Source organism: Nomascus leucogenys, chromosome 1a (assembly GCF_006542625.1).
Source record: "Nomascus leucogenys isolate Asia chromosome 1a, Asia_NLE_v1, whole genome shotgun sequence".
Lineage (NCBI taxonomy): Eukaryota > Metazoa > Chordata > Mammalia > Primates > Hylobatidae > Nomascus > Nomascus leucogenys.
Genome location: NC_044381.1, coordinates 3,473,931 through 3,486,226, shown reverse-complemented (window position 1 = coordinate 3,486,226; position 12,296 = coordinate 3,473,931). Strand labels below are relative to the sequence as shown.

General features: G+C 39.4%; 1 protein-coding gene across 1 annotated transcript in view; it reads left to right on the top strand.

Moving 5' to 3' along the window:
• Positions 1-11,993, top strand: part of PUM3 (pumilio RNA binding family member 3) — a 39,915-nt gene extending 27,922 nt beyond the window's left edge. Inside the window, exons 14-18 of the mRNA XM_003273870.3 lie at positions 3,759-3,901; positions 4,548-4,770; positions 5,700-5,787; positions 8,231-8,321; positions 11,681-11,993. Coding sequence (XP_003273918.2) covers positions 3,759-3,901; positions 4,548-4,770; positions 5,700-5,787; positions 8,231-8,321; positions 11,681-11,813 — 678 coding nt within the window. The 3' untranslated portion in view covers positions 11,814-11,993. The remainder of the gene's footprint in view (positions 1-3,758; positions 3,902-4,547; positions 4,771-5,699; positions 5,788-8,230; positions 8,322-11,680) is intronic.
• The last annotated feature ends 303 nt before the right edge of the window (positions 11,994-12,296 follow it).

Here is a 12,296-nt window from a genome sequence, read left to right as displayed (position 1 = left end):
ACTACCGTAAGAATGGACACCACAGGCTCAGTCTTCAGCACCATGGATGGGTTGATTTTTACATTTCTACCCTCAACCATAAATGCACACGCTTTAACCCTACTTCATGTGTGCATCTTTATTTTGACCTTTACCCTTCCTCTTTAAAAGAGCATTGGCAAAACAAGAGTGCCAAGGTATCTAGCTAGAGTTCAGCATAAGGCAATCAGAACTGGCCAAAGATGTCTTCAGAAGGGAAGTCTTTTGTAATTCCCATGCTTTCTTTGTTTACATGTCTACTTTAGAGCTTAAGAAGAAATTACAATAAATGGGCCTTTGTGAATTTTCTGTAAGTTAACTCTTTTTAGGAGTAAGCTAAGCCAAAACCTTTTGAATTAAACAGTTCTTGGTATTCTTTCTCTTGAGGGTGAAAACTCATGACTCAGCTAGCTTTATTTAATCTCCATAGTTAAGGAGGCTATACATATTGAAAGGTATGTTTTTAATATGAAATAATTATTTTATGGCAGCTTTCACTTTGCAGTGTGACTTTTTCTGATTTGCTCCTGGTAATAGCCCATGAGTTAGGCAGGTGTATCATTTCCTTTTAAATATAAGGGAATTAATATGCAAAGAGTTTAATGGATTTGCCAAAGGCTACACAGCTTGAACTCAAGACCCCAGAGACTAAATTCTGCACAAAATCAACTGTGCCTTAGCTGCCTCTTACCTATTTCTACATGTTACTGGAATTGTTAGCACACACCATGTGATAATCTAGAACTTCCTCCCCATTTTCTCTGTAACCCAAGTTAAAGAGAAATGGAGTAGTACTCTCTCAAAGATGTATGTTTTTGATGGTAGGGGAAAGCTGGAACGAGGGTGAGCTGGGCAAGGATTAAATGATACTACATTTTTCTTTCTGATCGGTAAGGTTGGTTGAAAAAATGATATTACATTTTGAAGTAATGTTTTTTAGTTTTTTGTAAAATTGTTATTTATAAACATGCATTCTTTTAAAAGCCTTAATTAAATATGAATTCAGATTCTAAATTCCTTAATTACAAACCAAAAGGGAGTAAAGTTCAGTGAATTTGGGGACTGGTCTGAGTAGTATTTAAGCACAGGTTTTATGCATATCATGAAATCCCAGTTTCTCATTTTATAAAACCATTTCTGCCCAAGCGTAAGCGTGGAAGCTGTGGAGAAAGCTCGGTGTATTGAGGAATACGTTGCCGGCTTCATGTTTCCTCCCTATACCAAGGGAAAAAAATGTTAACTAAAAGTGTAGAGTAGCCATTATAGTTGTTCACTACATACTGCCTAGTTTTTTTGTTTTGTTTTGTTTTTTTGTTCTCAAAAAAACAAATTTTTAAAGGTGTTATATTTCAGAGTCATTTTGTTAAGGGCAGCGAAGTTTTGTTTTTTTTTTTTTTTTAAACTGTAGAAATTGGCCCAGCCTATGTATTATTCTCACCTCTTTCTTTCAACAAATTAACAAAATATATAACAAATTAAAGCATTTGTCCTCTTTTATGAGTTGGTTAATTAATATAGGTACCTAAAGTACACTAAAGGCACACTCAAGGTACGCCATATTTGGGGCACTAAACACTTCATTATCAGCAACACATAGATTGGCCTGGTGTGGTGGCTCATGCCTATAATCCCAGCAGTTTGGGAGGCTGAGGCGGGCGGATCACCTAAGGTTAGGAGTTCGAGACCAGCCTGGCCAACATGGCGAAACCCCATCTCTACTAAAAATACAAAAATAGGCTGGGTGTCCTGACGCAGCCTGTAGTCCCAGCTACTCCGGAGGCTGAGGCAGGAGAATTGCTTGAACCCAGGAGGCAGAGGTGGCAGCAAGCCAAGATCACGCCACTGCACTCCAGCCTAGGCAACAGAGTGAGATTCCGTCTCAAAAAAAAAACAAAAAACATAGTTTGAGTTCACTTTGGAGTTTGTTTGCCTTGAGAGAGTTCCCTACCTTGTAGCAAGTTCTGTATGTTTTTGTTTGTTTACCCATTTATTACTGAAATTTTAAGTTCATTTTCCCTGGGTGGTTGAAATTATTTATTCATTCTGAGGTGGTTAGAACTGTTGAATTTTCACCTCTCTGAAAACTTTTATGTGTTACATGGGAATCTTTATATGGTGATCTTAAACTTCCGAAGTAGTTAGGAGAGCATAATGGGGAGAGGACTGGTAGAAACAGGACATAGTGGTCAGAAGATTATGTTAGATGATCAGCGTGCAGCTCTCAGTAGTGCTTGACTCCTAGTAAGCACTTGACGAGTGTTAGCTACTGTTGTCAGAAGCATGCTATACTTTTGAGCAAAAAATGAGGGAAGGTTGAGATTTTAAAAAGAGAAACATGGTGTTTGGAACCTGGAGCAGCAGCATCAGCCATAGGATCATGATGCAGTGAGATTCATGGTCTCATGGTTGATGGCTGACTTGATTTTGAGCTTGGTTCCTCATACTAAAATTACTAATATCATCATAATAAATAGGCCCTTTTAAGAAGAGCAGATCTGAATATATCATCTCAGAGAGAATTCCTTTCCTTAAGAAGAGGTTTTATGTTTTCTTTGAAAGAGACTAGATTTGGAGTTGGAGGACCAGGACACTGCCACTGTGAGTCCTCTGGCAGATCCTTTCCTCTTTCTGGATGCCTCATCTGTAAACCTGGCTGGTTGGACAGAACTCTTTCCGAGGCCCAGCCAGTTCTAAAGAATATGGGGTGCTCAAACATCATTGAATATTTATAAAGTTTGTTACAAGAAATAGGAGTGTTAGAGGTGGGGGAAACAAATTTATGACTCTTCTGCTGCATCTTCTCTATTAAGAATAAAGGAATTTTTAAAAATTTTCAAGTGACTTTTCTATCTTTGAAAACATCAGATTTACACAGGAGTTTAGTTAGGGTGGGGATGACATTGCTTTTGTCCCTTAAATTCAAACAACTAGAAAAGGAGGTTACTGTTCTTGGGTGTGTTGATTGGAAATGTTATATAGCGTAATTTGTAACTGCTTAGTCGAGGCTTTCTGGATTTGGTTTCCCCTCCTCCTCTGTTTTTGTTTTTCATTGCAGTAGCTAAACAGCCTTCATTTGCCATGAATAAGCAACCTAACTTTAAAAGCCTTTATCCACTTGTTCGATTTCACAGAGTTTCTTTATCTCCTTTCACATACATCTCAGCAGGGAAATTCTAGTAGAAATGTTCTTCATTCATGCCGATGCTACATTTAAATGCAGCTGCAAATTAACCGTCTCTACTCAGTGACCTCAGCAAGTGATGTCCCTAGTAATAGTGGCCCAAGAAATACTGGCCATAATGAATGAAGATAACACCTTTAAATATTTTTTAAGTCTTTGGGCTTGGTCAGTTAATGTAAATGAGTTGTTCAGTAATGCTAGTCACAAAAGAGAATTGATTCTGTGTTCTAAATGTAAATCTCTGTGTGCTTTAATGAGACAATTTCAGAACTAGCTCCATATTTTCCATGAAGTACTCTGGGAAAAATAGTAGTTAAGTATGTATTCTTCACCATTGAAATTCAGGCATACTTTATTTTAAGAATGTAGATATCGATTCATTTTGTTGTTGTTGTTTATAATTTTATAGGACATTGTGCTCACTTTGGCAGCACATATACTATAATTTTATAGGAAATTATCAGTTCCACAGTAAATGGCAAATATGGAAGGAAGGTCCTGTGGTACTTTATTTTAAGAATGCAGATATTGATTCTTTTTTTTGTTTCTAATTCTATAGGAAATTATCAGTTCATTGCCTAGCATAGTAAATGACAAATATGGAAGGAAGGTCCTATTGTACTTACTAAGCCCCAGAGATCCTGCACATACAGTACGAGAAATCATTGAAGTTCTGCAAAAAGGAGATGGAAATGCACACAGGTAAAACCAAGTAGAATGGCTTGACTTCTTTATTCCTCTGTTAATGTTGAGTATTGCATGCTTCCAGAAATCCATTTACACATCCATACCCTCTCTCTAAAACTGCCCAAAAGGTGAATTCCATTTTCAAGCCTATATTTTTGACAGATTCTTAAAGTTTTTATCTTGAAAAGGAAATAAAAGTGTCGTGCCAAAAGAACACCTGAGCACCTGGCACATAGTAGGCATTCAAGTGTGCGGTTTGGCTTTTATTTTGCTTTATTTTCAAAGCTACTGATACCACATATTTGAGTACCCTAGAGTATGGTGTCCATACAGCAGTGTAAATGTGTTGTTTTCTGGGTATCTTATTTGGTTTTTGGATTTTTTTTTTTTTTTTTTTTTTGGTATTACACAAGCCAGACTCCCTTTATTGAGCTCTTATTCTGTGCCAGGCACTATTCAGATCGTGGGACACAAACATTTTTAGAAACAGATAGAACACATACTCAAATCACTCATTGTCTACATGCTTAACAGAAAGATAGACAATAATAATAGAGTGTGATACAGTCTGTGATAAGCTCTTAGAGGTTTTTGTGATAATATCACCACATTTCCTTTGCGATTTATCTTACCTTAATACCCCATTCAACATATTCAACAGTAAGAAAGATACAGAGGTCCGCAGACGGGAGCTCCTAGAATCCATTTCTCCAGCTTTGTTAAGCTACCTGCAAGAACACGCCCAAGAAGTGGTGCTAGATAAGTCTGCGTGTGTGTTGGTGTCTGACATTCTGGGATCTGCCACTGGAGACGTTCAGCCTGCCATGAATGTCATCGCCAGCTTGGCAGCAACAGAACTGCATCCTGGTGGCAAGGACGGAGAGGTAATGTGCCATTAAAGGACAGGCAGGAAAGCTGCAAAGGCCACAAAAATTTCATTTTTGGAGGATGTCGGGTGTCAGTAAGAAAGCTGGGGAGGGAGATGCCTGTTGAATAAACAACCAAGAACCTCTCACAGCAGCAATTACATTCATCTTTAATTTTCTCTAACCATCTGGGTCAAAGCCTGGCTCTTGGGAATGTTTTACAGATGTGAATTTGCTTATGAATGAAATCATTGCCAAGTATTGAGTGCCCGAGGTGCTTCTGACACCTGAGATTGGGGAAGAGAAGTGGGCCATGGGTCTTAGAGAAGCCCTGGCTCCTGACCATATTCACAAATGGGAAAGATGAATGTACCTTGAAAGTTTCTCTATATGGAGACTGAGCCGGTTGCCTCCCATACTTGCTAAGGAGAAGCCCAAATAACTGGGAACGCTTGGTATTGCTCTTGAAAAGGAGTAAGGTTGAGCTGAAGAGATGCTTTCTTGATTCGCTCATCACATAATCCCCTTAGGTGGTCATGTGTACTTAAACAGCATGCAGCATTGGGTTTTGATGTTTGTGCGATAGTGTTCTGTCTTATAGGTTTATTTGTGTCTGAGAATGGCATATTTCAATCCAAGACATGATTAGCATTAAGATGAGCCTTGTGCTGCTACTGGTCAGAGCAGATTTCATGAAGCTGAGACTGAAGTGCTGTGCAGTGGCTGTGTTATCTGGCATAACCGTCTTTCAGTCTGGGGATTAGAATAGATCTGTGGTCCCCCCAAGTATGATGGTTGTTCTAGATGAAGACCTCTTAAGCCTGTGGAACTTTAAAAGTGGCTGAGTCCTTATCTGTATGTGATGACAAAAATTGTGTGTATTCATTCAAATGTATTTGCATGAATGAAAACAGCTTTTAAAATTAACTGTTCTTGACCCTTCATAGCTTCACATTGCAGAACATCCTGCAGGACATCTAGTTCTGAAGTGGTTAATAGAGCAAGATAAAAAGATGAAAGAAAATGGGAGAGAAGGTAGGCTATGAAATTTGACTTTTTCTTGTATCTCATGTGGAATTCCAATAATTCCTGGCATCCCTGAACTTTATACCGGCCATTTAAGCTCAAATGAAGTTTGTCAAGTGTTTAGAAGTGGTGTCTGTGAATAAGAAATGATTCAGTGGTTGCTGGTAATGCTTTTTCCCCTAGAAATATTTGTGCCTGAGAACTCTTTTAATTTTCTTTCTTTTTTCCACCTCCCACCTGCCCCCCGGCCCCCCTCCCAACCCCCCCTGCACTCTCCATGTTTTCCTTCCTCTGCTGCTGCAGGCTTCTAACCTGGCTTGGTCAATGCCTTAAAATGCCATTCTAATGAGGATGGTGAGAGGGGGTAGGGGGCCCCAATTGTTGAGTATCATTACCTCAGTAGAAAGGCATGATATTTATCTCTATGTTTGAAGAAAGAATAAGCAGAAGAAGATTATCCTTGTAAGAGAATTTTGGACTAGTGCCTGTTTATTTGGCATTGAAATACATGGGACCAAGGAGTAAGCCAGTCTTTGGCGCCTTCTGGTTTTTTGTAAGCCTTACAGCTGCTCTGTAGAAACTGAGCTCTCTAGAGAAGGACAGCATTAGCATTTGCATGCCATTCCCCTCTCAGTCCTATCTCCAACCAGACCTTCACTAACGAAATCCAAATTCCATCTGGTATTTAAACCACTGGAGAGATTTTTTTCCCCTACGGAGTTAAAACAGTTTGGGCTTTTCATTACAATGTCTGAAAAAAAGTGACAGATCATGAATTCATGTCTTGCGGCAAGTGGCAGCTCTAATGGCTAGTGAGGCAATCAGTATAGCAGTAGAGCTGTCACTTCTCACTTTACGTTTAAGAATGGGGACCTGGGGCTATTTTTCACTAAATTTTTTTGTAAAAGAGAAGCCTTGTGGTAAATATTAAAAAAAAATAACATGTGGAATCATCTTTTTCATTATTAAAAAGTTGATGTATAGTTGAGTTTATGCCAGAAAAGTAGTCTGGCTTAATGTCCAGTGGTTTTTCTCCCTCTTAATTAAAATGTGCTGAGAACGCCAAAATCTGCCTGTTTGGGTCTGATGTGTTTGTCTTGTTGTATTCATACAGCACCAAATGAGTTTGTCCTCCTGCATGTCTAGCTGTTTTGATTCTCTTACTGTATAGTAGCCACCTTAAAACTTAGTAGTTTTCAAAACAATGACTTGATCAGGGTCTGGTGGAGCTCTCCTCCTCTATGCTCAGAGTCAGAGTCATCTAGGGCTGCTTGGTTTGTGATTGGAGTGTCCACTTTTCGAATAACTCACTCACATGGTTGGCAAGTGAGTACTGACTGTTGGCTGGGGACCAACAGCCTCAGTTTCCCTTTCTAGGCTGCTTGGGCTCCTTCACGAGATGGTTGCTTTTTTAAGAGTGAGCCTCCCAAGAGAACAAAGTAAATACCTGGCACTTCCATGATTTATCCTTAGCAGTCATTTAATGCCACTTTCATCATACCGTCTTGGTCAAGTCAGTCACAGAGGCCCACTGTGATTCAAAAGAAGACATGGATTCCCCCTGTAGATGGAGTGGCCGCATTCTAGAAGAGCACACAGGACAGGAGATATTATTGTGGTCAGCTTTGGAAAACAATTTGCCTCACTAGCTGAACTCTGTCCCTGTTTAGCAGGTACCGTGAAAGGCTGAATAGCCATAGGCCTCTTGGCTTTTCAAGAGTCCTTACATTCAGGTATCTTTGAATGAATGATGTAGTACATGCTACCTGACTATGATGTTTGCCTTCAAGATAGGTTGTCCCTACCTCCATCTGCACTAAATCTTAGCTATCAGAATTTCTCCTTTGTCCAAGCATTAATTGCAAAGTGAAAAAGATAATACCAAGACCTTGGGAATCAGAAATACTAGAATAACAGGAGACAAATGGCATTTTTGATTTGTGAGCACATAAGCGTTGTAAAGAGAAATGCCAAGTGTAAGCTAGAACAGTCATCAACCACCGTTGAACACGTGAACACTGTGTTATGTTCATGGCACCTTCTGAGTGAGCATTTATCCATGAGGAAGAACTTGATTTCAACCAAGCATGAGGTGCTACTGTGAAACATTTATTTCCTGAATAGCTTTCAGGTCAAAGTTAAATCATTAAATAATACTAAGAAATGCAGATATAACCAAGTGAGTGTTTTATTAGAATTCATAGTTTATCTTGAGTAATTACTGCTAAACATAGCTTAGGTTTTGGATCAGAGTTAAAAGAAATGGCTCTTTTAGAAATGCATTAGATAAACCTGCACTGGAATTTTTTGTGTTAAAAGGGAGATTGGGTGAAAGCTACTTTTGTTAGCTTTTTTATTTAAAAATATTTGCAGATTTAAGGGCAGTAGAGAAGGGGGTAGGGAGTATAAATCTTATTATATGATGTTCACTAAGCTTCAGTATATTTTACAGGTTGTTTTGCAAAAACACTTGTAGAGCATGTTGGCATGAAGAACCTGAAGTCCTGGGCTAGTGTAAATCGAGGTGCCATTATTCTTTCTAGGTATGTATAACGTGTGCCCTTCTCTGAGCAGGGCCTGGTCATGCAGAAGACACACTTCCTTCACATTGATTTCTCAGTTCTAATATTTGTTCTCAGTAGTCTAGTATTACTTCCAGTCACTCATGATCTAGACAAGCATACCAAATATTAGAAAGCAAATGTAACTCTTTCAGTCAGTCCTTAGGGTGTTTTTTTTGTTTGTTTGTTTGTTTTTTGAGACGGAGTCTTACTCTGTCACCCAGGCTGGAGTGCAGCGTCACGATCTCAGCTCACTGCAGCCTCAACCTCCTGGGCTCAAGTTTTCCTCCCACCTCAGCCTCCTGTGTAGCTGAGACTACAGACGCGTGCCACCACACCCAACTAATTTTTTTTTTTTAATTTTTTGTAGAGATGAGGGTCTCCCTATGTTGCCCAGGTGATCTCAGACTCTTAGGCTCAAGCAATCCTCCCATCTTGACCTCCCAAAGTGCTGGGATTACAGGCATAGCCATTGTGCCTGGCCCTTAGGATTTTTAAACTACCATCTTTTTGACAAATTATAACATTCACAAGGTATCAGGTGGCTTCACCACATTTATGGTTTTGACCAAAACATAATTGGTGGTTTTTTTTTTTGAGACGGACTCTCACACTGTCGCCCAGGCTGGAGTACGATCTCGGCTCACTGCAAGCTCTGCCTCCTGGGTTCATGCCATTCTCCTGCCTCAGCCTCCTGAGTAGCTGGGACGGCAGGTGCCCACCACCACGCCAGGCTAATTCTTTGTATTTTTAGTAGAGACCCGGTTTCACTGTGTTAGCCAGGATGGTCTTGATCTCCTGACCTTGTGATCTGCCCACCTTGGCCTCACAAAGTGCTGGGATTACAGGTATGAGCCACCGCGCCCAGCCTGTATTTTTTTTAGTGAATAACTTATGTCCCTGTGAAAACTGTGACAATGTTGACTTTTAAATCATGCCTAATTCTACATGTAATTTCCTTCATTGTTTTAAAAGATTCTAAAAGGATTGGAAGAGCATTTGCTACTGAAGTGTGTATGCTATTTGTTGATATCTGACTTAAAATGAGAAAAAAACAGTGATGAACTATGGCCTCTTTTGTATTATTCTCTGAACTTAGTTGAGTTTATAATCAATCCACAAATCATTGAAATTTTCCATACATTCTGTGTGCAGATGAAAACCTTCTGTTAAGAGCATTCATTTAAAAAAAGATTCGTATGTTGCTTTGAAGCAATTACTGTTGATTTTTCCCCTGCTGTGTTATTAAGGTTTGGGAAAACAGATATCAACCCTAGTTTGAATTTCTCAAGATACTTCACTTGCAACATGCTATGCAACTTAATCTATATTGTTTGTAAATGTTATTTTAAGTGTTTCTTCAACATATACATGATCTGGTACACATATACTCACAGACACACACAGGAGCATTCATATCTTCAGGTATGTCAGTGTCTCCAAATATATAAGTGTTACAGATCATTTTGTTCATTTCTGCTTAAAATTAGTTGATTTTCCAGTTGATGTTAAACAGTCAGAATTCATTAGCTGATACATGAACTTTTTTGTCACAAATTTTTTCACCAGGCTTTTGGAGTGTTAACACCTACTGACACATTCTTTCATTACACTCACTTAACTGGAAATTTCAGCAATGCCATGAAATTAATTTATAAAGGTTGTTCATCAATCAGAACTCCCATTAGGTAGATTTCAAACACAGGAAGGATACTATAGGTTTATTATGGAGCACTACTTAGAACTGGAACAGGAGCACAGGAAATATTCGAAGTTCTAAATGGAAGTTGAGCTATATATAACAATAATACAAAAAAATTGTTTTTGTGAATTTTGGGTGAAAAGAAAATCGGCCTTGTGTGTTGGCTGAAAAGTAACTCAGAGAAGCAGAATTCTCTAACATTTGGGAGCATTGGCACTTGACAGACTGCCTCGGTTCCAGCTTAGTGCATAGCCTTGGGAAAATTATTCAGCTTTTCTGGGTCTTAATTTTCTTGGTGGTAAACATAATGAGATTAATCATAACCCTGTGGTCGTTAGGAAAACTAGATTGGATGATGCATATAAAATGCCTAGCATTATGTCTAATATGTGGCATATGCTCAGTAAGCAATAACTTACTATTATGTGTCGTATAACTGTGTGTTTAGCCAAGATGTATGAAATAAAAACACCTAGTGGGTCACAAATTCATTACAAGGGAACTTTACTTTTTAGCATTGTAGGTGGCAAGCTGAATTTGTTGCTTGTCTCCCACAAGCAGTAGAATATTGCTTGGTGCTGATAATTTATCCTCCTCTTTATTGACATATTGGAAGTTATTGGGACCAGGGACTTTGGAAAATACCAAGTACCTCATTTCTAGAATGTGTTTCAGAGGTCCGTATTTACATAGGGTCCCGAAAAAGAAGAGAACAGGAAATTCAGGCCTGGTACTCTGCGGTCAGAGCTGTAGGTCCTATTCACAGAGAAATGGGCCTGCCGTTACCAGCCTCTAGGGCTCCTTTCTCTTCCGATAGAGTCCTCTGGCAGGGTTTCAGAAAGCAGAGGCCGGGCGTATTTTGTTGAATGGCTAACATGTATTGAGTGCTTACTAAGTGTCAGGCTCTGGCTGGGTGCTTTAGATACGAGGCCATTTAAGCCTCAGAGAACAACTCTGTGAGGTAGAAGGTGGACTCTGTCGTGAATCCCATTCTACAACTCGGGAAACTGAGTCTTAAGAGAGTTTAAATAGCATGCTCTTGGTTGTACAGTTACCGAGTGGTAGAGGCAGGTTTCACACCCAAGCAGTGAAGCTCCACGGTGAAGCTGTTCACCCCTTCACTCAGTGTTAGCGCTGTGGAGTTCAGGGAGAAGGCCTGCTAACTCTGACCTCTCTGTGCCTGTGTTCACACAGTTTCATTCAGCCACGTGGTGGGCATTTTTTGGCTGTCTGCTCTGTAAATGTAGCATCATGAAATGAATAAAATACGGTCCCTGCTCTTGAGCTTATAGTCCTGAGGTGGGGAAGGAAAGATAGAATACATGTAGAATCATTTTAAGACAGGACGTAAGTCAGTCCTAAGATAATGTGAAGGTAGAACCAACTCTGTATGGAATGGTGTTGGTCCTACAAATGTCTTTGCTTGGGTGACTCCACCAGCAAGATTCTAAAACATTTTTTTCCATGGTTTTGTAATATAGGCTACTGGTCTCATCATTCATCCTTTGAATGAAAAATAGTGTGTATATAGTTACAAGGCTTGTCTCACAGTTAACAAAGTCTTTTGTACTATTGCTACAGGTAGTATTGGAGATGATCTAGGAGTTCTGATGAAATTCAATTGTTTTCCTCTCTTCAGCCTCCTCCAGAGTTGTGACCTGGAAGTTGCAAACAAAGTCAAAGCTGCACTGAAAAGCTTGATTCCTACATTGGAAAAAACCAAAAGCACCAGCAAAGGAATAGAAACTCTACTTGAAAAACTGAGCACATAGGTGGAAAGAGTTAAGAGCAAGATGGAATCATTTTTTTCTGTTCTCTGTTCTGTTTCCCAATGCAGAAAAGAAGGGGTAGGGTCCACCGTACTGGTAATTGGGGTGCTCTGTATATGTGTTTCTTCTTTGTATACGAATCTATTTATATAAATTGTTTTTTTAAATGGTCTTTTTTAAAAATCTCAGCTGTCTCCTCTGTTACATTGAGTAGTAAGCATATCATTGTGAGGCAATTAATGTGGAAAGTTTACCAATCATATATGGTGGAACCAACCAGATATATAAAGTGTAGTTGAATGAGTTGATTCAGGGGAGAAGACATCTTCAGTGAGCATAGTCTGAGAAGGCTTCCTGGAGAAGGTGAGACTTGAGAAGACTTTCATCCTATCAAAGGAAGGCAGGATGTGGAAAAGAAGAGCCAGGGGGAGTCATGGTCACAGTAAAGTGGAATTTAATGAGTACCGGGGCAGTGGGGGGTTCACA